The sequence below is a fragment of the Mytilus trossulus genome, chromosome 14 (assembly GCF_036588685.1).
Source record: "Mytilus trossulus isolate FHL-02 chromosome 14, PNRI_Mtr1.1.1.hap1, whole genome shotgun sequence".
NCBI lineage: Eukaryota > Metazoa > Mollusca > Bivalvia > Mytilida > Mytilidae > Mytilus > Mytilus trossulus.
In genome coordinates this window covers 9,156,587-9,182,935 of record NC_086386.1, presented here as the reverse complement: position 1 = coordinate 9,182,935, position 26,349 = coordinate 9,156,587, and the positions used below count along the sequence as shown (strand labels likewise).

Here is a 26,349-nt window from a genome sequence, read left to right as displayed (position 1 = left end):
AGTTCTTCTCCGGTTGCAGGATTCTCGTTGTGAAAAACAATACTCTTTAATTTCGTATTTTATTTTGGCCTTTTTAACTTTTTTGGATTCGAGCGTCACTGATGAGTCTTTTGTAGACGTAAAAACAAAACTGAATCCTTGTATCTATGATGAGTTTGTCTATTTGGCTTCGTCTGTTTGCTTTTTTTGGGTCGGGTTGCTATATCTTTGACACATTCCCCATTTCCATTATCCATTTTATATTATATATTAATATTAACTGGTTGTAATACATGCATTTTTGTATTGTATTTCGTCATTATCTAATGTATTTATATATTTGTATAGGTAAATGACGTCACTTTAAATGATGCTGCACCACATGCACTTGCCTCAGATTTACCCCTGCCCCCTATATACCTTAATATATATATCAGGTGTATAGGATACCTTAATATAGTATATAGGAATTTTTTTCTGAGACAAGTGCCTATGTGCTGCACCCTCCCATTTGCTACTTTTGAAAATGAAAGATTTTAAAACTTAATATACTGAATTTCTATTAGTTTTTATTAAATACCCACTTTGACGAATGAAAAGTCTGGAACATTTCATATCACCTGAGACACATATAATAATGAATGATGTCTCTGATATCACCCAACAATACTTTTTTTATATTCTTTACAACACAAATTCATGCTACAAATGATTTATTTTAAGTATTAAAAAACGAAGCTTCAAATCGAAGTTGTTTGTGACCTATAGCGCATTGTTCCTATCACCATTTAAAGATGTTAGTAACTTATCTTAAGAAAAACACTTTCAATCATTGTTATAGGGTGTTTGGTGTGGTTGCAATAAAATTAACGGTACCAAATTTGTTGCACCAGATGCGCATTTCGACAATGCATGTCTCTTCAGTGATGATCGTGGCCAAAATATTTGAAATCCAAAGCTTATATAAAAGAGGAAGAGCGATAATCCAAAAGGTCCAAAAAGTATAGCCAAATCCGTGAAAGAAATTAGAGCTTTGCATGAGGGAGATAATATTTTGTAACAGTAAATTTTAATAACACAAAAAAAATCGTATTTTCATGGCAGAACCGAAGTACTGGCTACTGGGCTGGTGATACCCTCGGGGACTAATAGTCCACCAGCAGAGGCATCGACCCAGTGGTAGTAATAAAATTAACGGTAACAATTTTCTTGCACCAGATGCAAGTTGACAGAATCCAACCTTTTATCGTATGAAGCCTAAAGTGTTCTGTTTCCTTTGAATGGTGACAAATTTCAACAAATGGAAGTTTTTAACGACCTTGACTGGCTTGCACGATCGGTATGACATTGTAAGTTCAGAATGTTCAGCTCGTAGAAATGGCTTTGATTCGACTGATTCCAGGATATGTACATTGATGTTGTAGTTTAAATTGATGGTTGTTGGAATAGGAAACTCATCAATATATTAAATATAACTATTAGATTATTACGTCTTATTAATGGGTAAGTGTGGATATTCCCATGCTATACCAATTTTGGCTTTAATCTTAGAGATTACTGATCATAATTATAATATAATATTTATATAAGGGATAATCTATATCATCTTGTACACTAGTTGGCATAATTCCCGGAAAGAAATTACTATCCCTTCATAGACACAACAGACCTAGTAGCTTCCTTATCAAGATTCTTACCAAACATTCCGCTCAGCTATATTACTTTTACGTGGTAAGTGTGGATGTTCCCAAGCTAAACTAATACAACCAACATCCTCTCTTTAACTGACTGAACTTAATTCTTTTCTAGTTGACAGCGAAGATGTTCCCACGATATACCAATTCTTACCTAATTCCATTGTTCACATGATGACGACAACACTTCTGAAAAACACTTCATCATTGCAATCTTACGGCCAACAAGAGGGAGAATACCGACACAAGTATTTACGCTATCAAAAGTCGTCAACGTGTCAGCCAAAAACTACTTACTGAATGAACAAAAAAGATGTTGAAAAATATCAGATGCAACCATCTTCAGGTGTAAATTTACAATTACAAACATGATTTTAGAATTTAGTGCTACATTCTATCGTCACTTCAGCAACATCGTAGTCCAGCATTTTAACACCAACACCATGCAAGGTAATGTGTAATGCATATCATCATGTATCACACCTGCATGAACTGGAAAGCTTTCTTTGTAGCTTTAGAAATTAAACTGTACTAAATGCTCAACTCTTACCAACATAGAACATAGTAATAGATGCACAGATCATTTTATCTCCGAGTCACTCGCTATTGTGAACTGCTATTTTGCATGTCTGTGGCGGTTGCGTGTTGCAGTTGCATGTTACGTGTTCCATGTTGTATGTTGTATATATAGTAGAATAAAGTTAAATGACATTTGTTGTACACGCATGAAGTCTTTTCTTTCTTTTTAGCTCACCTGGTCCAAAAGGACAAGTGAGCTTTTCTCATCACTTGTCGTCCGTCGTCTTCGTTATTAACTTTTACAAAAATCTTCTCCTCTGAAACTGTAAACAGCAAATTGCCAATAATTTTTAGCAAAGCAAGACCTACAAGTATTTCAACATGAGCAAAATGGTCAATTGACCCCTTAATGAGTTATTGCCCTTTATAGTAAATTTTTAACAATTTTGCAAATTTTTGTAAATTTTTACAAATCTTTTCCATTGTAACTACTGGGCCAAGTTCATGAATGAGATAATTCTAAGCAGGAAGAATGTTCAGTAAAGTAAGGTCTACAAACACTGATTACCATCACCAAAACACAATTTTGTCATTAATCCATCTGTGTCTTGTTTAATATGCACATAGTCATCATGTTCATAGACCAGGGTGAGCGACACAGGCTCTTTAGAGCCTCTAGTTAGTTTGTTGTTGTGCGATTGCTGTTTCAATGAGGTTATTCAAAATCATACTACAATACCTTCGATAGATAATTGGTGGTTTATTTTTTTAAGGGTGTTTAATTCATAACGAAAACAAATTTATACATATGTTATGTTTTTATACTTTGCATGCTCCAATAATGAACTCTTAAAGACCTTCACGTCAAGCAAGCGTACAGGTCAGCATACATTTATTTTTATTGTTTATATTCCAAAACCAAGTGTATATAGACTTCTTGAAAAACTAATTCATTACGAAGTCTTTGAAGGAGCCGGGGATTTCTTAATACAGATACAGATACAGATAGACCCCCTTCAAGTTACAAATGACCAGTCCCTCATAACAGAAATTAAATTCAAAGTAGAATTCACTATGTACAGTTAATTTACTGCAAACACGGTGGAACTTCTATTGTGCATTAATTTGCAAATAAAAGTTAATCTATGCACACGTATTAGATTCGCGTTTCCGCCGACATTGTGTTAATTGAATTGTGACTGGTATCTGGTTTCTAATTATCGGATGGAGGTTTAAAAAGGGAAAACTGCAGAACCAGTCGATTCAATTGCAGAAAGAGATGGATCCCTTTGAAGTAATCATTCTTAACTAATAAGTTATTTTATAGAAACCAATGCATATCTTATATCCTCTTTAAGATTAGTTATTTTACCATAATCAGAGACATATTTATAAAACTTTTGCGTAAAGGAAGATGTGGTGAGGGTGCCGATGAGACAACTCTCCATCCATGATCCAAATCTATACTATTAAACGAGAAGACCTCATAAAATCATTTTGGGTGTCGCTTCTCTTCCTTCCACAATAAATCAATCATCATACCTCTGTGTCCTATAGGTAACATGCATAGTCGCATTTGTCATCCATTCTTATGATTATTCAGATTGAGTTATTTTGGGAGAAAAATGTCAAAAAAAGAGTCCGGAAATGATTCCGTCATCAGACTGACTTTTAGTCATAGATAGGACTTCCTGTTTGAAACATGCACAAATACAACCAATTGTATGATAGATTTAACAAAAAAGAAAAATAGATAAGCCAATCAGAGCGTTCTCCTTATCATGGTGTTTACATGTAGATCGCCAGAACCATAACTATTATACCTCCTTAGAGAGGACTCTTATTTTTCGCGTTTATCTACATGTAAACTACGATTATACTTCTTTAATATATAGGGAATCTCTGTATTCTGTCTACTATTTTTTTTTAAATGTTTACTATTCAACATGTTCAAGGGGTCATACCAGTTTCATTTATATTAAAATAAGTAAAACATGTGCCACAAATACAACCAATCGTAGAACGTTCTCCATATCATGGTGTTTAGATCGCAAATATCACAACTGTTATATCCCTTAGAGATGACAAATATTTTTCGCGGCTACTTTAATATATAGAGACTCTCTGTATTCTGTCAGGGAATTTCTATATACATGATATATAATTTATTGTTAAAAAGGGTAAATAGTGAATTGGCAAAAATGAAAGTAAGTTAGAGATTAGAGGGAGGCAGTACCTATTTCGGGCGTCAAGATCGTGTGTTTTTAAGCTCGGGATTTGGGGATTTTCGATCTGGTGATTTCATGGTTTCAACCCAGGATCGATTTTGGGATCAGGACCCTTCCGATCGACAACCCCTCAAATTAGCCTTAGTCGGTATTAGTCATTTATAGATTATTCAAATCCTACCATTGGCATTTTAATAAGGCTCCCAAGCACTGATGGGTTGTATTATTATAATAATGGAAAAATAGTTTCACAAATTATCCTTGAAAAATTTCCTGAAATATTCAAGTCAATATCATCCTTTTAACAAGAATTTTCATGAAACATAGAGAAGAAAACCAGAAGTAATTTCAAAGATCGTAATTGTGAAAATAATGTTATGATTAAATAAGGTTAGTGAAACACATGTAAAAGTGAGTTGTTTTCAGATCTCAGTACAAATATAAATTTAAAAGTAAGGTAGAAATATAGTTGCATTACTACTGTTATAAACAGTAATAGAAGAATTTGATTATCATGATATTTTAACTATATAAATAGCTTTGTCTATCATGTCTATATGGAAATCAAATAAATCATAGCGTAACAATATATTGGAACAAAAGCATGTTTAACAGCTGGATAGTATTTACCTGTGAAATGTTATCTGTCTTATTAAATTAAATGTAAGTCATCTTTTTATATAAATGAATATATAAGAAATAAGATTCAAGGAAAATTTTCACTATGAAATAATTCAGAAATATATATATATTAATATCTTTAAAATATATATATTGGTCATAATTACCTCCCTTTGATAAATTATGCAAATTTGGTCTACCTTTGTGAAACATTTTATAATTATAGTCAGGTATATATTGATCATGTTGATTGTCATGATTGTGAGTAACTTACATAGTAGATAATAGGACTCTATTTCACATGGTTCTGTGAAATATTGTACGGCAAATATATACCGGTACATACTATCCGCATAACACCGATAGATTTTCACTCCTCTGGAAAAAATCAACCTGCGAAATACCATGCCTGGATAAACATTACCAGGACAAATTATCCTCAGGATAAAATATCACAGAGGAAGAAATAAACCATTACGATTAAGTAATTGCAATGCTTTGATGTTTTTGTTACCTTTTCAAAACCTTTCTGAAAAACAATTATTAAACAATTCTCCTTTTATACAGAAAATTATTTAATACTAGTTTATTTTTATAGCATTTCCCCTTGCATTCGAATATGCACTCTTTCTTTTAGTCTTCCCATTGAGTCTTCACAAAATGGTCGCCATGATGGATGAACACACTAATTTATATAATGATCTTTATTAACTTTAATACCTGCTTTCTGTAAATCATTTTTAAGTTATAAAATACACTTATAATATAATATTATTTAATAATCAATGTTTAAAAATTACCAATATGTGTTAATATTAAAATTTTAGAGTGTTCTTCGGATAATAACAGTGTTATTCGGTCATTCGATGTACCGCTATCCATACCAGTACAAAAAAAACATTCATTGATCTTCCATACTTTCAGAATCTTTTCTATAATTTTCCTACATAAATGAATTATCCCTTTATCTTTGATTATCAATTTCACCAGTAGGCTTGGGCAGTAAGTTAGTGAGCTAAAGCTTTTAAAAGAGACCTTGGGAATAGGGTACTTGCCATTTTCCGTATTTGACCCTGTAATTAGAGATCGCTAAAAAAGTTGTCTCCCTTATAATGGACATTGATTTTAATTTACAATTAGACAATTGTTAAAATAAAATGGAAAACTATGAGTCCCTTTCAATAAATCAAACTCATGCCAAATAATTAGCAAATTTAAGGTGTTTTTTTCAGAAAAGTTTAAACAGCATTAAACCAACAATCCTGTAAAATGCTCAACTGGTTAAAATAATGCATAAAAATATCCAATATCTCATGTATTAGTCCAAATAGTTATGACGTCTGACAAGGATATTTTTTTTTTTTCTGGCGTCCCAGAAAAAAATTAACATAGCCTTGCGGTCATAGGAAGGTGTTCCAGAATAAAATTAAAAAAGCCTTGCCAGACGTAATAATTATTTGGACTACTCATATATATATCATTAAAAATACACCAAAAAAGTCATTTAGTTGAGAAAAATAAAAATATACAAAATGTACATGAACACCCAAAAATGTGAAAGGTTAGTATTTAACTCTTTTTGCTTAAATACTGAAAAAAATTCTGGCAACCCCTTTCTTTTTTTTTACTCTTTTTGCTTAAAATACTGTTAATAATATTTATTTAACATGGGTGACGAATTGACTATATCAGGTGTCGATTTAACCAGGTGCTGATTTGTCCAGGTGCCAATTTAACCAGGTTCCGGTTTGACTAGAATTCTTTGACAAATGTTTGAAATTACCTGAGGTTCATTAGACAGTAAAAAAAAGATTATTTACTTAAAGAAGGGGGTTCAGACTGTGGTATCAGATTTGTTCGTGCCCAATACACTTTCGCACCCCACATGTTCGCAGCTCACACGTTCGCACCCAAGGTCTGTTCGCACTCTACTCATTCGGGCCCAATTTTAATTCGAATTCAAGTTGAATAATTGGAAAATCATGATTGTTGTTTTAAATTGCTTTGGTGTAAATACTGAATGTATTTATAGCTTAGTATGAGTAAAACATTGAAGATTTTAAAGGAAAAACACAAAAGATAATTGTTTTTAACAGCTTGGTCCCTTTGATCTGAAACAACGAAGCAATAAAATATAGGAACCAAAATATAGCAATGCACTATTATAACCAAAACATGATAAAATTTATTCAACACACAGAAAAAAAACATAGTCAGAATCTCACTTCATTTTGAAACAAGTCAATGAAACAAAGATATAGCAATACACTAACCAACACATGATTAAGAGTTATTCAACACAAAATAAAACGTTGACAAAATAAAACTTTATTTAGAAAGGATTATTATTATTTTTAACAATACCCTATCCAAAACATGATTAAGATTTATTCAACACTTTATTTTTGAGACAATGACAACAATTATACTTATAAGCATGACAAGTAAGCACTTGCTTACAGAGTTATTAAACACAAAACCAATTAAAATTGGGTGCGAACATGTAGGGTGTGAAAGTGAAAGGGGGCGAACATGAGTGGGCGCAAACGTGAATGGGCGGGAACGGACCCGGTTTCAGACTATGTACCAGTGAGAAATATACAAGCCTTTCTACGGTATTTATTTGTACAATTCAGGTAGTCTTGACCTATTCATTTGTCTTAAAAAAACAGCCAGTTGTCACCTTCACTTCACACACACACATATACAAATATCAATTATATGCTTACGAGACATGTTGCATTGTTAAACTAATTAAGGTATGTGAAAATCAAGACTTGCATAAAAACTATCCCAATATTAGAGACAGTGGCGTCATTTTTCCTCAGAGCTTTCAGCTCTTTGATTACATGTTTATAGTTGTTTTTTCAATAGAATTCTGGTCTTTTTACCATTAAACAAAATCAAGCTTGTCGGAAAAATATCCCAAAAATGTTATAAACACTTGTTGAAGTGATTACATATTAACTTCTCAAATTACTTGTTTCAGTGATTTTGAAAAGTGTGTGTGGAATTTTTTTAAATATTCACATCAAAATTGCTCGTTCATTGTTCATTGTCATTGTCAAGGAAGTGATTTTGAAATCACTTGTTTAAGTACCCTGACTGCTTATTGTTAGTGATCATAGGATAACTATAATTGTTACAAAAATTGATTTCATGCAATGTATACATGTCTGTTAGACAGTCAGGGGTACTACTTGTACAAGTGTATTTTATTTACCATGTTTACTTGAAGAAGTAAAAAAAAATATACACATATAAGTAAATTTGTAGGATACTTATATAAGTGATTTTTATTTACTTGTATAGGTAAAAAAAAAATTGGCTGAGTTATGTCCATTCCGCATTCAGATTTTTATACTTGTATAGGTAAAAAAATCATCCTTTCTTTTTTTCTTGAATTCTGAAGATTTCTTTGCTCTAATAGAATTTTAAATTGTGTACCCTTTGCAGATGTCTTTACTAATCATTCAAGTGTAATTTCATGGACAATGAAAGTCCCATTTGTCTGTTATCTTCCTAACACTGCTCATTTACAAGCCCCAAAGGAGCAATTTTTGGTGGCCTTGCGCAAATATACAAGATCTTTGCTCAATTAGTTTCTTTGATGAATAAATGAGATGAAACATTGAACTTTAATGAAAAAATTTGAGCAAACCTGGGAAAAATCATTAAAGGCATGATTTTACATCTCAAAACTTGAGGATTTTGTGGGATTGTAGGAAAAATTTACTTGTACAAGTAAATTTTTCAGAAAATTAAGGGGAGATTATTCAAACATTATTTATTTACTTATATGTGTATATTTTTTTTCACTTCTTCAAGTTAATAAAATACACTTGTACAAGTAGTACCCCTGACTGTTAGACTGGGCAGGTATTATATGACCCTAACATATTTAACCCCGCCACATTATTTATGTATGTGCCTGTCCCAAGTCAGGAGCCTGTAATTCAGTGGTTGTCGTTTGTTTATGTGTTACATATTTGTTTTTCGTTCATTTTTTTAGTGAGCTTATGCCATCACTTGGTGTCCGTCGTCGTCGTAGTAAACTATTTCAAAAATCTTCTCCTCTGAAACTACTAGGCAGATAGGGGTCAAATGCAGTATTTGGCTTATATCTCAAAAACAAAAGCATTTAGAGCAAATCTGACATGGGGATAAAAATGTTCATTAGGTCAAGATCTAACAGGCCTGAAATTTTCAGATGAACATGATGAATCAAACAACCCATTGTTGGGTTGCTGCCACTTAATTGGTAATTTTAAGGAAATTTGAATATAATAATAGATACAGATAAACTGTTAAGCAAAGTAAGATCTACAAATAAGTCAATTTGACCAAAATTGTCAATTAACCCCTTAAGGAGTTATTGACCTTTAAAGACTTTTTTCACAATTTGTTCATCATGTTGACTTACTTTAAAAAAATCTTCTCCTTTGAAACTTCTGTATCAATTTCAGCCAAACTTAGGCTAAATGAGTTTCAGAGTATCTAGTATAAATTTATATTTTATTTCCTTGTATGTCGAGAAACATGGCTCCTATGGCTAAAATAGAACATAGGAGAAATTTTTTATTTTTTTTTGGTTTTGAAGAAAATAGGACGATTCAAAGAAAATTTAAATAAATTGAAAAGCCAAAATAATCATTGATGAGAGATTTAACCAAAAAAATTAAGGTGAGCGATTCAGGCTCTTGAGAGCCTCTTGTCACATAAATAAGGCCGTTAGTTTTCTCGGTTGAATTGTTTTACATTGTCTTATCGGGGCCTTTTATAGCTGACTATGCGGTATGGGCTTTGCTCATTGTTGAAGGCCATACAGTGACCTATAGTTGTTAAAGTTTGTGTCATTTTGGTCTTTTGTGGAAAGTTGTCTCATTGGCAATCATACCACATCTTCTTTTTTATATTAACCTCATTTTCATGGTTCATTGGTCAATACCGTAATACATTTTTGTAATTCTGTCAGTATATCATAATCAGACACTATAAGCAACAGGTCAGCTATAATTGATAAATTGAATAATTGAAACATATTGATAGATATATATATGTTGTATTTCAGAGGGATACCACTGCTAACTTGTCGATGAGACAGAAGTCTGCCTTGAAGAGAAGGATAACACGTGAACATAACAGTAACTTTAGAGCAGGTTATATCAACATTAATGAACAGTATTTACACAAGACAGGAATTAGAGGACGCAAGAGATACTTCCTTTACTGTTTAGTTACCTTACTATTTATTGTAGCTATAGTAAATGCATTGGTAAGATTTGTTATTGCTAAAAATACTTAGAATGACAATAAAGAATTAGAAGAAAATTAAGTATTATACACATGATACATATATCATGTATAGCCTATATGATATACAGAACAAAAGAGGTACCTAAAAAAATTGCATGGTAAATAGATACCTATAGATCACCATTAAATTATCAAAGAAAAACCAAATATGCACATGTTATTTCAAGTACTAAATAGCTCTTTAGTCTATAGAAAAGAACCAATTTTTAGAAAACAAAATGTATCAATTGTCAACACAGAATTTTCAAATGAAAAAAATAAAGAACATTAGGATTACCACTGATAAGGTTTCATGCATATACATGTATACAGGTTCAGGTACATGTATCAATGCAGTGATGCATGCAATTTTATAAGATGCATATACTTTTATATGTACATAATAAAAAAAGGTTGAATTGAATTTTTTAGTTGACCACAGCTGTTATTTATTGTATGAGGATTTCACCACAACATGGAATAGATGCAATGGAACACATTCCAGATTATGATCTCTTAAGATTTATTGGAAAGTCTGTTTTTGATAACGTTCAGATATTAAATGGAAGGATAGGAAGTAGAGCTAACAAACATTTATACATTGATGGAAACAACAGCTCCGTAAGTCATTAGCATATTATATTATTTATGCAAATTATGTGTAAAGTATACATTGTATAAGGAATTTGGTGTGTTTTTTTAAGAGATAAGTTGAAAGTTAAAGTCATATAATTATATTAGATGTACATGATGTACGTTTCACTAAAATTCTATATTCTGATTGGATAACTGCACTCCACGTGTTATTCCTTGAGCAATTGTAATACTCAATAAAACTTCATTCATGATAGCACCTGGTCCCACAATAAAGTGCACAGGTGAATTCAATAAAACAATTATAAAATTCGTGTTTTCATGATCATAGCTAAAAAAATGTAATTTTAAGTATTGAATGCTTTTTTAGCTCACCTGGCCCGAAGGGCCAAGTGAGCTTTTCTCATCACTTGGCGTCCGGCGTCGTCCGTCGTCCTGCGTCTGTCGTCGTTAACTTTTACAAAAATCTTCTCCTCTGAAACTGCTGGGCCAAATTAATCCAAACTTGGCCATAATCATCATTTGGGTATCTAGTTTAAAAATTGTGTGGCGTGACCCCGCCAACCAACCAAGATGGCTGCCACGGCTAAAAATAGAACATAGGGGTAAAATGTAGTTTTTGGCTTATAACTCAAAAACCAAAGCATTAAGAGCAAATCTGACAGGGTGTAAAAATGTTCATCAGGTCAAGATCTATCTGCCCTGAAATTTTCAGATGAATCAGACAATCTGTTGTTGGGTTGCTGCCCCTGAATTGGTAATTTTAGGGAAATTTTGCTGTTTTTGGTTATTATCTTGAATATTATTATAGATAGAGATAAACTGTTTACAACAATAATGTTCAGCAAAGTAAGATCTACAAATAAGTCAAATAATCAAAGTGGTCAGTTGACCCCTTTAGGAGTTATTGCCCTTTATAGTCAATTTTTAACCATTTTTCGTAAATCTTAGTAGTCTTTTACAAAAATCTTCTTCTCTGAAACTACCAGGCCAAATTTAAGCAAACTTGTCCGCAATCATCATTGGGGTATCTAGTTTAAAAAATGGGTGGCGTGACCCGGCCAACCAACCATGATGGCCGCCATGGCTAAAAATAGAACATAGGGGTAAAATGCAGTTTTTGGCTTATAACTCAAAAACCAAAGCATTTAGAGCAAATCTAACAGGGAGTAAAATTGTTTATCAGGTCAAGATCTATCTGCCATGAAATTTTCAGATGGATCGGACAAACCGCTGTTTGGTTGATGCCCCTGAATTAGTCATTTTAAGGAAATTTCGCCGTTTTTTGTTATTATCTTGAATATTATTATAGATAGAGATAAACTGTAAAGAGCAACAATGTACAGCAAAGTAAGACTTAAAAATAAGTCAACATGACCTAAATGGTCAATTGACCCCATAGGGAGTTATTGCCCTTTAAAGTCAATTTTTAACAATTTTCATAAAATTTGTAAATTTTAATTAACATTTTCGACTGAAACTCTTAGGCCAAGTTCAATATAGATAGAATGTTTGTAAGCAGCAAGAATGTTCAGTAAAGTAAGATGTACAAACACATCACCATCACCAAAACACAATTTTGTCATGAATTCAAATGCGTCCTTTGTTTAATATTCACATAGACCAAGGTGAGCGACACAGGCTCTTTGGAGCCTCTAGTTTTTATAACTTTATAGTGTTGTTAAAGCGTTGACCTTGCGCACATTTTTAGAATTCAACGCTTTTACACCCCAATAAAGTTACAAAAAGAAGCATTCAATTCATAAATGAAACCAGAAACATAAAAAAAAATTAGAAGATTATACTATATGTTTGGGTATGGAATGTTAAACTAAGTTTATGATATATACATGATATATATGCATTGGTTAAAAAATTGGACAAACATAATTTTTCACCAGTCACTAACTAATATTGTTTACATTGACTTTTTTGTTTGATGTAACCATGGTACAATGTTACATTTCTATCAATAAAATGAAATGTTCTTGTTAACATGGTTACAAGATTTTATGATTTTAACCTGCAGATAAGATAATATTGTTTTATTTTGAAAAAAAAACCAACCTTTTAACTTATTATTAAATGTGGTTACAATAAGGGGACAATTTATTAGGCAGTTAAGCTGCCTTATGCGAGCACCCTGGATTTGTGTGCTACCCAATAAATGCTGAAATACATGCCACTGTTATCATCTAGCTGGCTACTATATTATTTGTAACTTATTGGACAGTTTTTTTATACTTTTCATTCTGGATTACAAAAAATATGACCGGAAAAACCTTAAATGATCGTTGATTTTCCCAACAGTTTTGATGTTACACATAGGAAGTAGAGCACATTAGGAATCCTTATGTAGTTTATTATCCCCTGAGCTTTTGGATAAGATGTCAAAGAACAAATGTATGAAATATTTAATCTCCGAAAATCTCTAAAGACCAGAAGTTAAGATTTCCCAAATTGCAAAAGACGTAGGAATATTGTTTGTCGTCAATACGTAGTCAACTACGTATATAAGTTTAACTGATCACGCTGTTGGCCGCCAATTTTGAAGTTAAAGGAAGACGAAATTTTCGTATCTTTTAAATTTGGACGCAGGGGTTCAAATAAGCGTGGTCCGAGGTCTGCAACCTCCCACTTTTGCAGTAGGACTTTCTACTAACTTGGTTACTAGCTACGCACGACATGCCCGACGGACCTTGATAAAATATAAAAAAATAACTTTGAAAACATTTTTGCCAAAGTTTCCTAATAAACGATCTCAAACTTATTTTCATCATTACTATTCATGACAGAGATGTTCAATTTGTTAAACCGCTAGCTTTATACATAAAATCGCCGATAAATAATGTGTAAATCCGAGTAAAATTGTATCTCACTATCTGTCAAAAACAACATTGAAACCAAAATGGCTGCTGCGAGATTACAATATCGGATCCGATTCCGGAAGCGGATAAGGGTAATCCCGGATTTGGCTATCAACCAGAAAAATCCAGACAGGTGACAAAATACATCTATGCATGGTAAATAAATATAAACACTAGAATTGAAAACCAAAAGACATATGTAAAAGAAAGAAAAAGCAGAAAATATTTTGAACACCAATTTTAATGTGAAAATCCAATACATTGTGACAGCTGGGAACAGTTTATCTAACTATATATATGTTAACTGTGCTTAAACGGCCGTGGGTAACTTAAGTTAAACGGGATCTGACGGTACGGCGAAATTTATCTAACATTCTTCTAGCTTTATAGATTGTTCACTGATGAGTCCTTGGCCTGTGTAGCCGCGATAAAAATTATATCCTTTCCTTTAAATAATGTCTGAATTGTTAGACAAAAAAGTATGGTCTCTTCACTATATCTAGTGTGATGCGTTGTTGATTGTGAGAGAAAAAAATGACAATATCTACGACATTGACATCTTCGCTAGCCAAGGGTTACGATCCACTTTCGCTCTCTTCGTAACCCTTGGCTAGCGAAGATGCGGAATAGATGGAAGGCTATATTGTTGATCAGGTGTCAGTTTATTATAGCAATAAAGGTAGATTTAAAATCTTCTAAAAGTTTCATTGACCTCAGGGATTAAATAAGATCGGGTATCATATCATTAATATCTTATTTAGAGGTTTGTACTGATTCATCTATGTATTTCTGCTAGGGATTGACCTCCGAACTTGTTCTCTTTTAAAGCTGATTTTCATATGTTCACTATTAATGTAATTTCTACAGTTGGAAATGGTGAGATTTATAACCTGCATGTCATGATTGATCATCTAAAAAACTTAAGCATTTTACAATCTATACAGTAAAGCCAGTAGAATGTAAAATACATTAATTTTGCCATACAATTTTCTACATAAGAAAATACCTGTACCAAGTCAAAAAAAATCACAGTTGTTATCCATTGGGTTGAGGGATTTTTCCATTTGATAAGGGACTTTTCTTTCTGAATTTTCTTCAGAGTTCAGTATTTTTGTAATTTTCTTTTTAATGTCTGTACCAAGGCAGGAATATGAACGTTGTTTTCCATTCGTTTGGTGTGTTAAATTGAGCTTTTGGCTTTGCCATTCCATAAAGAACTTCCCGTTTGAATATTCCTATGGGTTCGGTATTTTAGTTATTTATCATTTCTTTTTTAAAATAATTACATCCATGAATAAATATTCTTTGAAAGTTACTGACATTATGTTGAAGTTACGGACATCCCTATTGGTATAAGGAAAAAAAGTTACGGACAAGTTATTTTGAAGTTACGGACATCATCAGTGTTTTGGCAAATCGTGCTGTAATCGTTTATTTTGTAGTAACAAACCTCGTGTTACATTGCAGAGTTTTCCTAAAAGATTTATTTAACTTTTTAGTTACTGAACATTTCTTTTGTATTCATGGTATTGTAATTATATAGGAGAAAACTTCCTAACCGAAGCCAGGCGGCTCCATCTTGTACCCACGGCCGTTTAAGCACAGTGTATGTTCCTGGTAACAGCATAATTTTTTTTATCAGTGATAAATGTTGGTAATGCATGTTAAATGCTTTTCAAGTTAAACATATTACTGCAATTTCAAGGGGTATTTTTTTCTTCCCAATTTTAATAGGTCAGTTAAAATAGCTGGAAGTTTCTTATATATAAAAAAAAAGGTGGTATGATTGCCAATGAGACAACTATCCACAAGAGACAAACATGACCAAAACTTGGTAACGGTCAAGATCCCAACCCCTAAACCATATACATTCATGTATGGGACAATATAACAAATCATATGAAATATAGGTGGAGTTCGTGGGGTCACTGTACCCCTTTCTGTTTGAGAACTTATAATGGTTGAGATCCACAATCTTAAACAATATATATATATTTATGTATGGGACAATATTAAAAATCAAATGAATTATAAGGGGGTCCCTATGGTCACTGTACACCCTCCTGTTTGAGAACTTGGAAACATTCGAAATCATCACCCCTTAACCATATATACTCATGTATAAGACTATATAACAAATCAAATGAAATATAGGGGAAGTTCCTGTTCTCACCCTACCCCTCATGTTGAAGAACTTTGAAACAGTTGGGATCCCTAACTCTAAATTAAATGAAATATAGGGGGATTCCCTGCAGTCACCTAATTGAGAAATTGGAAACAGTCGAGATCCCCACCCTCATGTATAACAATATATATTCTAACCTTTAAATTAAACCATATATATTCTAATTCATGTATGAGAACTAATCAAATGAAATATAGGGAGAGTCCTTAGGGTCACCCTACCCTCTCCTGTTTGATAACTTAGAAACAGATGAGATTCCCACCCTCAACCATATATATTCATGTATTGGACATTATAACAAATCAAATGAAATATAGGGGAAGTCCCTAGGGTCATCCCACACCCTCTTGTGTGTGTTTTGAGAACTTGTAAAAGATTGAGATACCAACGCCTAAACCATATTCATTCCTGTTTGTCATTTCAAAAAAGATTGAATGACATACAAGGTCAATCTCATAGGCGACACATATGCATATCACTTTGCTAGACCCTAACACCTGTCATTTTATTCCAAACTTAGACATCATGGACTTGGGGTGAAGGTGGGAGTCATTTACATTTACTATGGACAGGTCAGTCAGACCTCACCATTGATCCCTGTAGTAGTAAACATTTGTCTGATTTGTGTCTCATAACTTTTGTACTGTACAACACAAACTCAGTTTTCTTTCCAGGGAAGCAAGTCCATTCATACTTTTACAAGCTCGTACTAAAGTCAACTGGACTACTAACAGTCAACTAATACGAACAATTACGATCAACTAGAAGAACTGCAATCATTGCAAATTTGTACCACTGCTGACTCATGAAAGACTCATGACCATTGTGCGTTGCTATTGAAAACCTTGATAAAATATAAATTGTTTGCCTTAATGATTAATTCATTAAATGAACATAAATATACAATTATATATGAATGTTTAATGTTTGTTCTTTTAAATTTAAAAAAAAAGTTGAAGCAACATTGCCAAAGTTTTCATAATTATGTTTGCCTTGGTTTTTGGTTAACTGCCTACATTGCTTACAGCGCTTTGATTATGTATTTATAGTCAGTAAAGTATAATACATCATATGTATCACAGGTATGGTAAGGCTAGCATACCAATAAAACTTATGGGGAGTTCAAAAAAGGATTTTGCCTAAAAGTTGTACACTATGACATTACAAACCTACGTATAAAATTGCTTGTTTTGAGATAAAGATTTGGTATTACATGTATTACAGGGTTACCCTTTACATTAGCAAAAACAGTTACTGATATAATAGTAATTTGTAGACTTATATACAAGCCCAGGTGGTCATGTGGTCTAGTGGGACGGCTGCAGTACAGGTGATTTGGTGTCAGGATATCTCAGTAGCATGGGTTCGAATCCCGGCGATGGAAGAACAAAATATTTGCAAAAGCAAATTTACAGATCTAACATTGTTCGTTTGATGTTTAGATGAGTTCTATATATATGTATATATATAGAATGATTTTAAACCCATTTCGGAGAAGGGAACATCATAAACAGTAAGAATAAGTTTAAATATATTACAGACAGGAGTCCTATGCTTGCATCTATCAGTTGATAATTGAAAAAGCATTGTATCTATTTTCAGGTTATTATAACAGACAAAGGATCTGGGTTGCGGCATCCAAAATGTAAGCCTGACTATGTTTTGTGGATAGTTATTGTACCCTTGCAAACTAACATAAGTACCCTGTCTCTACATGTATTTCTCAATGTCTCAATTAACTGAATTTTATTTAAACTTAGTTGTAAAGCAGATCACAGTAATGTTGTTTTAACATCATCATAAAGTTTTTTTCGGGCATCAGTTTATTCAAAATTATGTGCCTCCACCTTTTGTTTTCATGAAATAAACATTTTTAAAGCACTTTGCTTAGGCATGCAAATTATTTTTACTAGTATTATTTTTAAAAAAACTGCATCCCAACAAGATTTATTTCAAAGTGCCTATTTTACTGCTTTTTCCGTTTGTTTCTATTTAAAAAAAAAAAGTGAATTTTAGAGAGAGCTGAGCAGGTAACTATAAAGTAGACCATATAAATATATAATTTGTACACCATGTGTGTTAATTTTTACCAAATTAATGTAATGATTGTTGTTATATGATTGTATTTTAAATTTTAGTAACTGTTAGTCCAAAGACAACATCTATAGAGAATGTTGAAGCCATGTCCATTATTGATTCTGTGACGGGGAAAGAGATGTTTACCACCAAAGACAGTTCAAGTCTCAAATTAGATGGAGAAATTAAAAATCTAATTTCTCCAGAAATTTATCCCAACAATGTAAGGTTAATTGATAGCCATTACAAATAGTAAATCAACAAAATTGTATAAACATTGAAAGTAAAAGTAGAACACTAATACAACAAAATGAAATCAATTTAAACCTTTAATTTCTGGCTTTTTGCAAACACACAGATAATTGTAATGTCATTTAGCATAGAGCGGTTTAAAATTAACTGGTTAAGAGGAAAGGTTTGATAAATACCAATGAGACTACAGCCTATTGAAACAAATCAGCATGCCATCGTTAGGTTAGACAAACTTCTTCATCAGATATCAAATACCAATGTTCAAATTGATATCAGTGAAAAAAAGAAGGAACACAAAAGAACATACAATGAAAATCAGTACAGGAAAAATATTTAATTCTTTACTATATAATAGATGATAAAAAAATACACAAAGTACAGAGAAAAAAAAACCAAACCATTATGTTTCCTTAACTGAAAGCAAGCTCATATTCCTTTTTAGCTCACCTGGCCCAAAGGACCAAGTGAGCTTTTCCCATAACTTTGCGTCCGTCGTCGTCCGTCGTCGTTGTTAACTTTTACAAAAATCTCCTCCTCTGAAACTACTGGGCCAAATTAAACCAAACTTGGCCACAATCATCATTGGGGTATCTAGTTTATAAAATATGTCCGGTGACCTGGCCAACCAACCAAGATGGCCGCCATAGCTAAAAATAGAACATAGGGGCAAAATGCAGTTTTTGGCTTATAACTAAAAAACCAAAGCATTTAGAGCAAATCTGACAGTGGGTAAAACTGTTTATTAGGCCAGGATCTATCTGCCCTGGAATTTTCAGATGAATCAGATATTCCGTTGTTGGGTTGCTGCCCCTGAATTGGTAATTTTAAGGAAATTTTGCTGTTTTTGGTTATTATCTTGAATATTATTATAGATAGAGATAAACTGTGAACAGAAGTAATGTTCAGCAAAGTAAGATTTACAAATAAGTCAATGTGACCAAAATGGTCAGTTGACCCTTTTAGGAGTTATTGCCCTTTATTGTCAATTTTTAACCATTTTTCGTAAATCTTGGTTATCATTTACAAAAATCTTCTCCACTGAAACTACTGGGCCAAATTAATCCAAACTTGGCCACAATCATCTTTGGGGTATCTAGTTCAAAAAATGTGTCTGATGACCAGGCCATCTAATCAAGATGGCCGCCACAGCTAAAAATAGAACATAGGGGTAAAATGCAGTTTTTGGCTTATAACTCAAAAACCAAAGCATTTAGAGCAAATCTGACATGGGGTTAAAAAGTTTATCAGGTCAACATCTATCTGCCCGGAAATTTTCAGATGAATCACACAACCTGTTGTTGGGTTGCTGTCCCTGAATCGGTAATTTTAAGGAATTTTTTCTTATTTTGGTTATTATCTTGAATATTTTTATAGATAGAGATAAACTGTAAACAGCAATAATGTTCAGCAAAGTAAGATTTACAAATAAGTCAAATGACCAAAACAGTCAATTGACCCCCTAAGGAGTTATTGTCCTTTATAGTAAATGTTTAACAATTTTCATAAAATTTGTAAATTTTTTATTAACATTTTCCACTGAAACTACTAGGCCAAGTTCATTATAGATAGAGATAATTGTAAGCAGCAAGACTGTTTTGTAAAGTAAGATGTACAAACACATCACCATCACCAAAACACAATTTTGTCATGAATCCATCTGCTTCCTTTGTTTAATATTCACATAGACCAAGCTGAGCGACACAGGCTCTTTAGAGCCTCTAGTTTAAAATATTGTTGTATTAAATTTTTGTCTAATATGCTTTTTTTGTCGAGCCTGCGACTTAAGTTGCAAAAAGCTCGACATAGGGATAGTGATTGGGCGGCGGCTGTGTTATCTCATTTCTTAAAAGCTTTATATTTTAGTAGGTGGAAGACCTGGGTGCTTCATACTTTGTATATAGATGCCTCATGTTACCAAGTTTCCGTCAGTCACATGGCCAATGTCCTTGGCCTCATTTTCATGGTTCAGTGACTACTTGAAAAAAAAGTTAATATTTTTTGTAATGTTTAATTCTCTCTTATTAGTAGTAATAGGATAACTATATTTGGTATGTGCGTACCTTGCAAGGTCCTCATGCCCGTCAGATTTTTTTCTCTTGACCTCGACCTCATTTCATGGATCAGTGAACAAGGTAAAGTTTTGGTGGTCAAGTCCATATCTCAGATACTATAAGCAATAGGTCTAGTATATTTGGTGTATGCAAGGACTGGAAGGTGTACATGTCCAACTGGCAGGTGTCATCTGACCTTGACCTCATTTTCATGGTTCAGTGGTTATAGTTAGGTTTTTGTGTTTTGGTCTGTTTTGCTTATATTGTTTGCAATTGGTCTACTATATTTGGTGTATGGAATGATTGTAAGGTGTACATGTCTAGCTGGTAGGTGTCATCTGACCTTGAACTCACTTTCATGGTTCAGTGGTCAAAGTTAAGTTTTTGAGTTTTGGTCTATTTTTCTAATACAATAAGCAATAGGCCTACTATATTTGGTGTATGTAAATATTTTATGATCTACATGTCAGTTGCGCAGATTTTATTTGACCTTGACCTCATTCTCACAGTTCATTGCTCAGTGTTAAATTTTTGTGGTTTGGTCTGTTTTTCTTAAAATATAAGCTATAGGTCAACTATATTTGTTGTATGGAAGAATTGTTAGCTGTACATGTCTGGCATGGTTAATCATGTTTATCTGACCTTGACATCATTTTCATGGTTCATTGAATTGATCAATGTTTAGTTTTCTTGGTTAATGTTAAGTTTTTGTGACAGTTGTAATAAAGCTTTACATTAAGGACTATTAACATAAAATCAATGATTAGTAAAGAAGGCGAGACATTTCAGTGTGTGCACTCTTGTGTTTATATAAAACCTTATTTTGAAGAATATTAAACAGTGTCTTATATAAAATTACAGTTCTTTAATGAAGAAATTTGTTGTTTGTTGATAAAAAAAAAAGAATTTTTCATTGTCTTTTCACAATCAGTCAATTCTTATTTAAAATGTAAGATTAACTTGCTGATTGCACTTCTATATCTAAAACACAAGATGAACTTCTGTATTTTAGGGATAAGTTACTAAGTTTCAATTGTATCATATTTTGCAGATAACCAGTTTGAATGGCTTTCCTGATCTAATACTTGAATCCATTGGTAGTCATCTGAACTTAACAGGATGGGAGGGTGTTGAAATGTCATCTACAAATGAGAATATCACATTTTTTACAGACAATTATGACATCTCCATGTACTCTACAGTAAGTGTCAGTCTTTATAAAAAATTATACATTCCACAATAAACATTCCACCAACAAATCATTGGTTTAACTTCATCATTGCTGACTGGCTTCTATCAAATGGCTAGATTCCACAATAAACATTCCACCAACAAATCATTGGTTTAACTTCATCATTGCTGACTGGCTTCTATCAAATGGCTAGATTCCACAATAAACATTACACCAACAAATCATTGGTTTAACTTCATCATTGCTGACTGGCTTCTATCAAATGGCTAGATTCCACAATAAACATTCCACCAACAAATCATTGGTTTAACTTCATCATTGCTGACTGGCTTCTATCAAATGGCTAGATTCCACAATAAACATTCCACCAACAAATCATTGGTTTAACTTCATTATTTCTGACTGGCTTCTATCAAACGGCTAGATTCCACAATAAACATTCCACCAACAAATCATTGATATTTTATTTGACAAGTTAGGAATGGCTAAGTTCTAGGGTAGAACAATGAACTTGGACTTGGAATCACAATAGTTTCAAGATTCTCACAAAAACAAAAAAACAAAAACCATCTATACTCATTGTATTTACTTCAAGAATCAAACACATTTATTATATGAATATAGAATTTCTTTTTTCTAATTGTTTATCAAAATAAAGAATCATCTTTGATTACACATTATATTCACCTGGGGGAAAATCATGATAGGCTAATAAATACCTTTACACATTTTGATTATCTTCTTTTTTCAATGCTATTTTCTTTAATCATTGTATCAACCTCATTTTGAAATGTCAATAATTGTATAATAGTTTTTATGACTTTATCAGAGAATCTATTTTCAGTAATAAATTGTAACAGTGTATTTTTTTCTATTTTATTTGAACACTGTACATATTTTTCTGTTATATTTTAGCATTGAATATTTTTCTGTTTTGATAGCATGGTAGTTTAACACTGGATGCTGCAAATGGTATAAGACTTGATGTGGAACATATTCCAAAACCAACTGCGTCTAACACACCAGGACCTAGAACATATAAATTATGTGTATGCCTACCAAATGGCCGGTTGTTTGCTGTACCAGTCACAGGGCCAGGTATTGGTTGTCAGAATGCTGACCCAAATGATGATCCCTGTAAATAGGATATTAAGTATGTGTATGCATACTACAGGGCCGGTTGTTTGCTGTACCAGTCACAGGGCCAGTATTGGATGTCAGAATGCTGAGCCCAAATGATTATCCCTGTAATTAAGATATAACATAAATTTGAATTCTTACCATTTCTCCGTCCAGATTAGATTTTGTGTTTTGTTTTTTCTATATTTAAGTGTATTTACTAATTAATGGCATTATTTATACTGTTGTGAGTTTAAATAGGACATTTATTTTTATAGAAACTTTTAATCTTGCCATAGAGTTATCATGGTTATAGACAGCAATAACTGAGTATTACAAATTTTTATTTTAGTATTTATATTTCCTGAAAGAATATCAGTATTTTATCATATAAACTTAAAACTTTGATAAGACATTGATCACTTTTTGTTGTGAGTGTGAGAATGCTTATAAGCTGGGAAAAATATACCTCTAAAACCTGTCAACATTAGAAAAAAAAATGTTTCATCCACTATACTTGAACATCTTGTATACAAAAATGAATGGTTTATACACAGATGTAATTATTTTGAATGCAATTACAGGACAGTAGTTTTATTTATACAATACTGTGGATTCATTATTATTCGTTAGATACCAATTTTCGTGGCTTTTGTGGGTACAAGTGAACCATGAATTCATATATTTAACGAATTACAAATTTTCTATACCCATTGTAAACAGAAATCGGCAAGTTTTCCTTAATCCACGAAAATTGATACCCACAAAAATAAATGAATCCACAGTAACAGCTTTTCTGTTTAACAATTCAAAAAACCCTACATATTTATGTTTTTGAAATATGAGCAGATTATACCTACATCTGGGCATTTTGCAATATTTATTGATGTCATTGATTTGATATGTAGATAAGTGTGTAGATACATGTTGTTTTGATACATTGATATTGATATACAAATTTGGTGCTAAATTAATATGTCATACCTCATTTTAAGTTGTATTTTAAAGGTTGAAAAACTATGCTCTGTAATTTCAGAAATTGAAATTATTGATGTAGTAATTTGAAAAATGTTATTGCATTCAGATCATATGATTTGTAAGTTGCATTTTTGTGTTAATGTGATTATAAATATTTCAGTAAGTGATTACTATTAAGTCCCTATGTATTTTAGTAAACATTTGATTAGATATTACTAAATAAGGATGGTGCTAATAATTGGTATTGTCAACAGATCCTTGTTGTTGACAGAAAATGAATAGCCTCTTTAACAGTTTGTTTCATATTTAAATTTGTTTTGAATATTTTAATGCCCCACCTACGATAGTAGAGGGGCATTATGTTTTCTGGTCTGTGCCTCCGTTCGTTAGTCCGTCTGTGCGTCCGTTCGCTTCAGGTTAAAATTTTTGGTTAAGGTAGTTTTTGAAGAAGTTGAAGTCCAATCAACTTGAAACTTAGTACACATGTTCCCCATGACATGATCTTTCTAATTTTAATGTCAAATTATAGTTTTGACCCCGATTTAATGGTCCACTGAACATAGAAAATGATAGTGTGAAGTTCAGGTTAAAGTTTTTGGTCAAGGTAGTTTTTGATGAAGTTAAAGTTACATCAACTTGAAACTTAGTACACATGTTCCCTATGATATGATCTTTCTAATTTTAATTCCAAATTAAAGTTTTGACCCCAATTTCACGGTCCAATGAACATAGAAAATGATAGTGTGAGTGGGGCATTCATGTACTAAGGACACATTCTTGTTTAGATCAGTTATAATTACCAATTATTTCATACAACTATTTGGATTATAGAAAATTGATGGCTACTAGTTGCAAACTGGGAAAGGTTAAGATATCTTACACACTATAACAAGCATGAATTATGGTTCTTGAACTTTACTAATATGATAAAAGTCACATATACTTATATTTTACATATATATTTACAAATAATATAGAAGTTTTAGGATTTTTCTATTCAACAGATCACTAAAATAAAAATGGCATTTTTATTGCTAACATTTGTGGATTAAGATATTTTTTGTTATATATGCACAATTATAGACTAGTTGATAGAAATCTGTCTCTATCAAGTGATAATTGATTTTATAGTTTGAATTCTTAACACTCAAATATTTATGACAGCAGGATATTTATTATACCTTTTATAAAGATGAGTCAAATTTAAAGGCCAGTCTGGAATGAGATTATTTTTTTACTGTATTTGTTTATTGTAATGCAACTGATTTTAAAGATAGAACTTAAAAATCCAAACCACACAGATATTTATATATTTATATAGTCACAAAATCTTTATAGTGCAATAAAAAACCAACCATGACCTCATTTAACTATAAAGTCAAATTTAGTTTTACTAATAAATTGATTTGTTTTTAAAACCTCATGTATTTGTAAACCATGTTTTTGACCTTTAAAATCATAGATGTTTATTTTTTTTTATATATTTTAATGCATTTACCAAAATAAATCTTAGAAACTTCATTTGATCTTTTTCTATGAATAATTTCAATAAGCAGTAGCCGTTTTTGATTCACTATTATATTAGGGAAAATCCTTGAAAACTATTTTGTCAAAGTTGATAATTTTAGTTTAATATTGATTTGACTTTAAAATTCTATATTAAATAAATTAGTATTTTTTCTGACCTTTAATCATATGTTTGATATTTTTTTTCTGACCTCTCCAAGGTCATATACATTAAAAATGAGTAACCGTGACAAAGACAGGAAACACATTTAATGAGATTTAATTCTATACAAAAGTTATATATTTGTATTATTATTTTATATTTATACATATATATAAAAAGGGCAAAAGTAGCATTATTTATTGAGTACATTAAACTAAAATTTATGTTAAGCATTAAAACTGAAAAATAGTATTGAGAACCTAAAAGCTGGGTTTTATATTTTATATTGATTGCTTATAATGGAATTATTTGTGTATTGTTTAATTCAGCCAAACTTAGGTTTACACCTTCAATATGTTAGCAATAGGTATAATGGGTGTACATTTAATTGTGATTCAAGAAGTCATATGCTGAAATTTTGTGCATGAATAAAAAACTATTTTAGCAGAAATTATATTTTTTCTTTAAAAATTTCATTAAAAAATGTCTAAATGGTTGGTGTTATCCAAAACTTACACTTGGCATTATAGTTGTCTTTAAAAAAATTATGAAATTATTTCTAATCTGACACCAGTTCATCAATTTTACCAAACTTGGCTGGAATGATTACTGTAAATTGAGAAATTATTGCCATTTTGTCATTTTAGACTTTTAGATTTTGTCTTAAAATAATTCTTTCCTCTTCAGTAAATATTGTTAATGTCATTTGTTGTTTTGCTTGGATAGATCTTTTAAACCAGAATTTTAAATCAGTTAAAATCATTTTAAATAGTGGGCTTTGCTCGTTGTTGAAGGCCATACATTGACCTACAGTTGTAAATTTATGTATCATATTGCCTCATTTGCAATTATACCACATCTTTTTTATGCCCCACCTACGATAGTAGAGGGGCATTATGTTTTCTGGTCTGTGGCTCCGTTCGTTCATCTGTGCGTCAGTTCTTCTGTGCATCTGTTCGTTCAGATTAAGTATTTGGTCAAGGTAGTTTTTGATGAAGCTGAAGTCCAATCAACTTGAAACTTAGTACAC

The 26,349-nt window shown here is 32.0% G+C and overlaps 1 protein-coding gene across 1 annotated transcript; it reads left to right on the top strand.

The window, feature by feature from the left end:
* Positions 1 to 3,376: 3,376 nt before the first annotated feature.
* On the top strand, positions 3,377 to 25,770 carry LOC134697411 (beta-sarcoglycan-like). The gene is made up of 7 exons (XM_063559674.1): positions 3,377 to 3,486; positions 10,113 to 10,316; positions 10,769 to 10,957; positions 17,585 to 17,627; positions 18,121 to 18,281; positions 21,413 to 21,562; positions 22,495 to 25,770. The coding sequence occupies exons 1-7, from the start codon at positions 3,472 to 3,474 to the stop codon at positions 22,696 to 22,698; spliced, it is 966 nt and encodes a 321-aa protein (XP_063415744.1). The 5' UTR covers positions 3,377 to 3,471; the 3' UTR covers positions 22,699 to 25,770.
* Positions 25,771 to 26,349: the final 579 nt, after the last annotated feature.

Bases quoted from the DNA above. Each gene is read 5' to 3' on its own strand.
- LOC134697411 (XM_063559674.1), top strand. The intron at 10,317-10,768 runs GTAAGATTTGTT...TGAATTTTTTAG, and splicing joins TAGCTATAGTAAATGCATTG to TTGACCACAGCTGTTATTTA. The intron at 10,958-17,584 runs GTAAGTCATTAG...ATCTATTTTCAG, and splicing joins TTGATGGAAACAACAGCTCC to GTTATTATAACAGACAAAGG.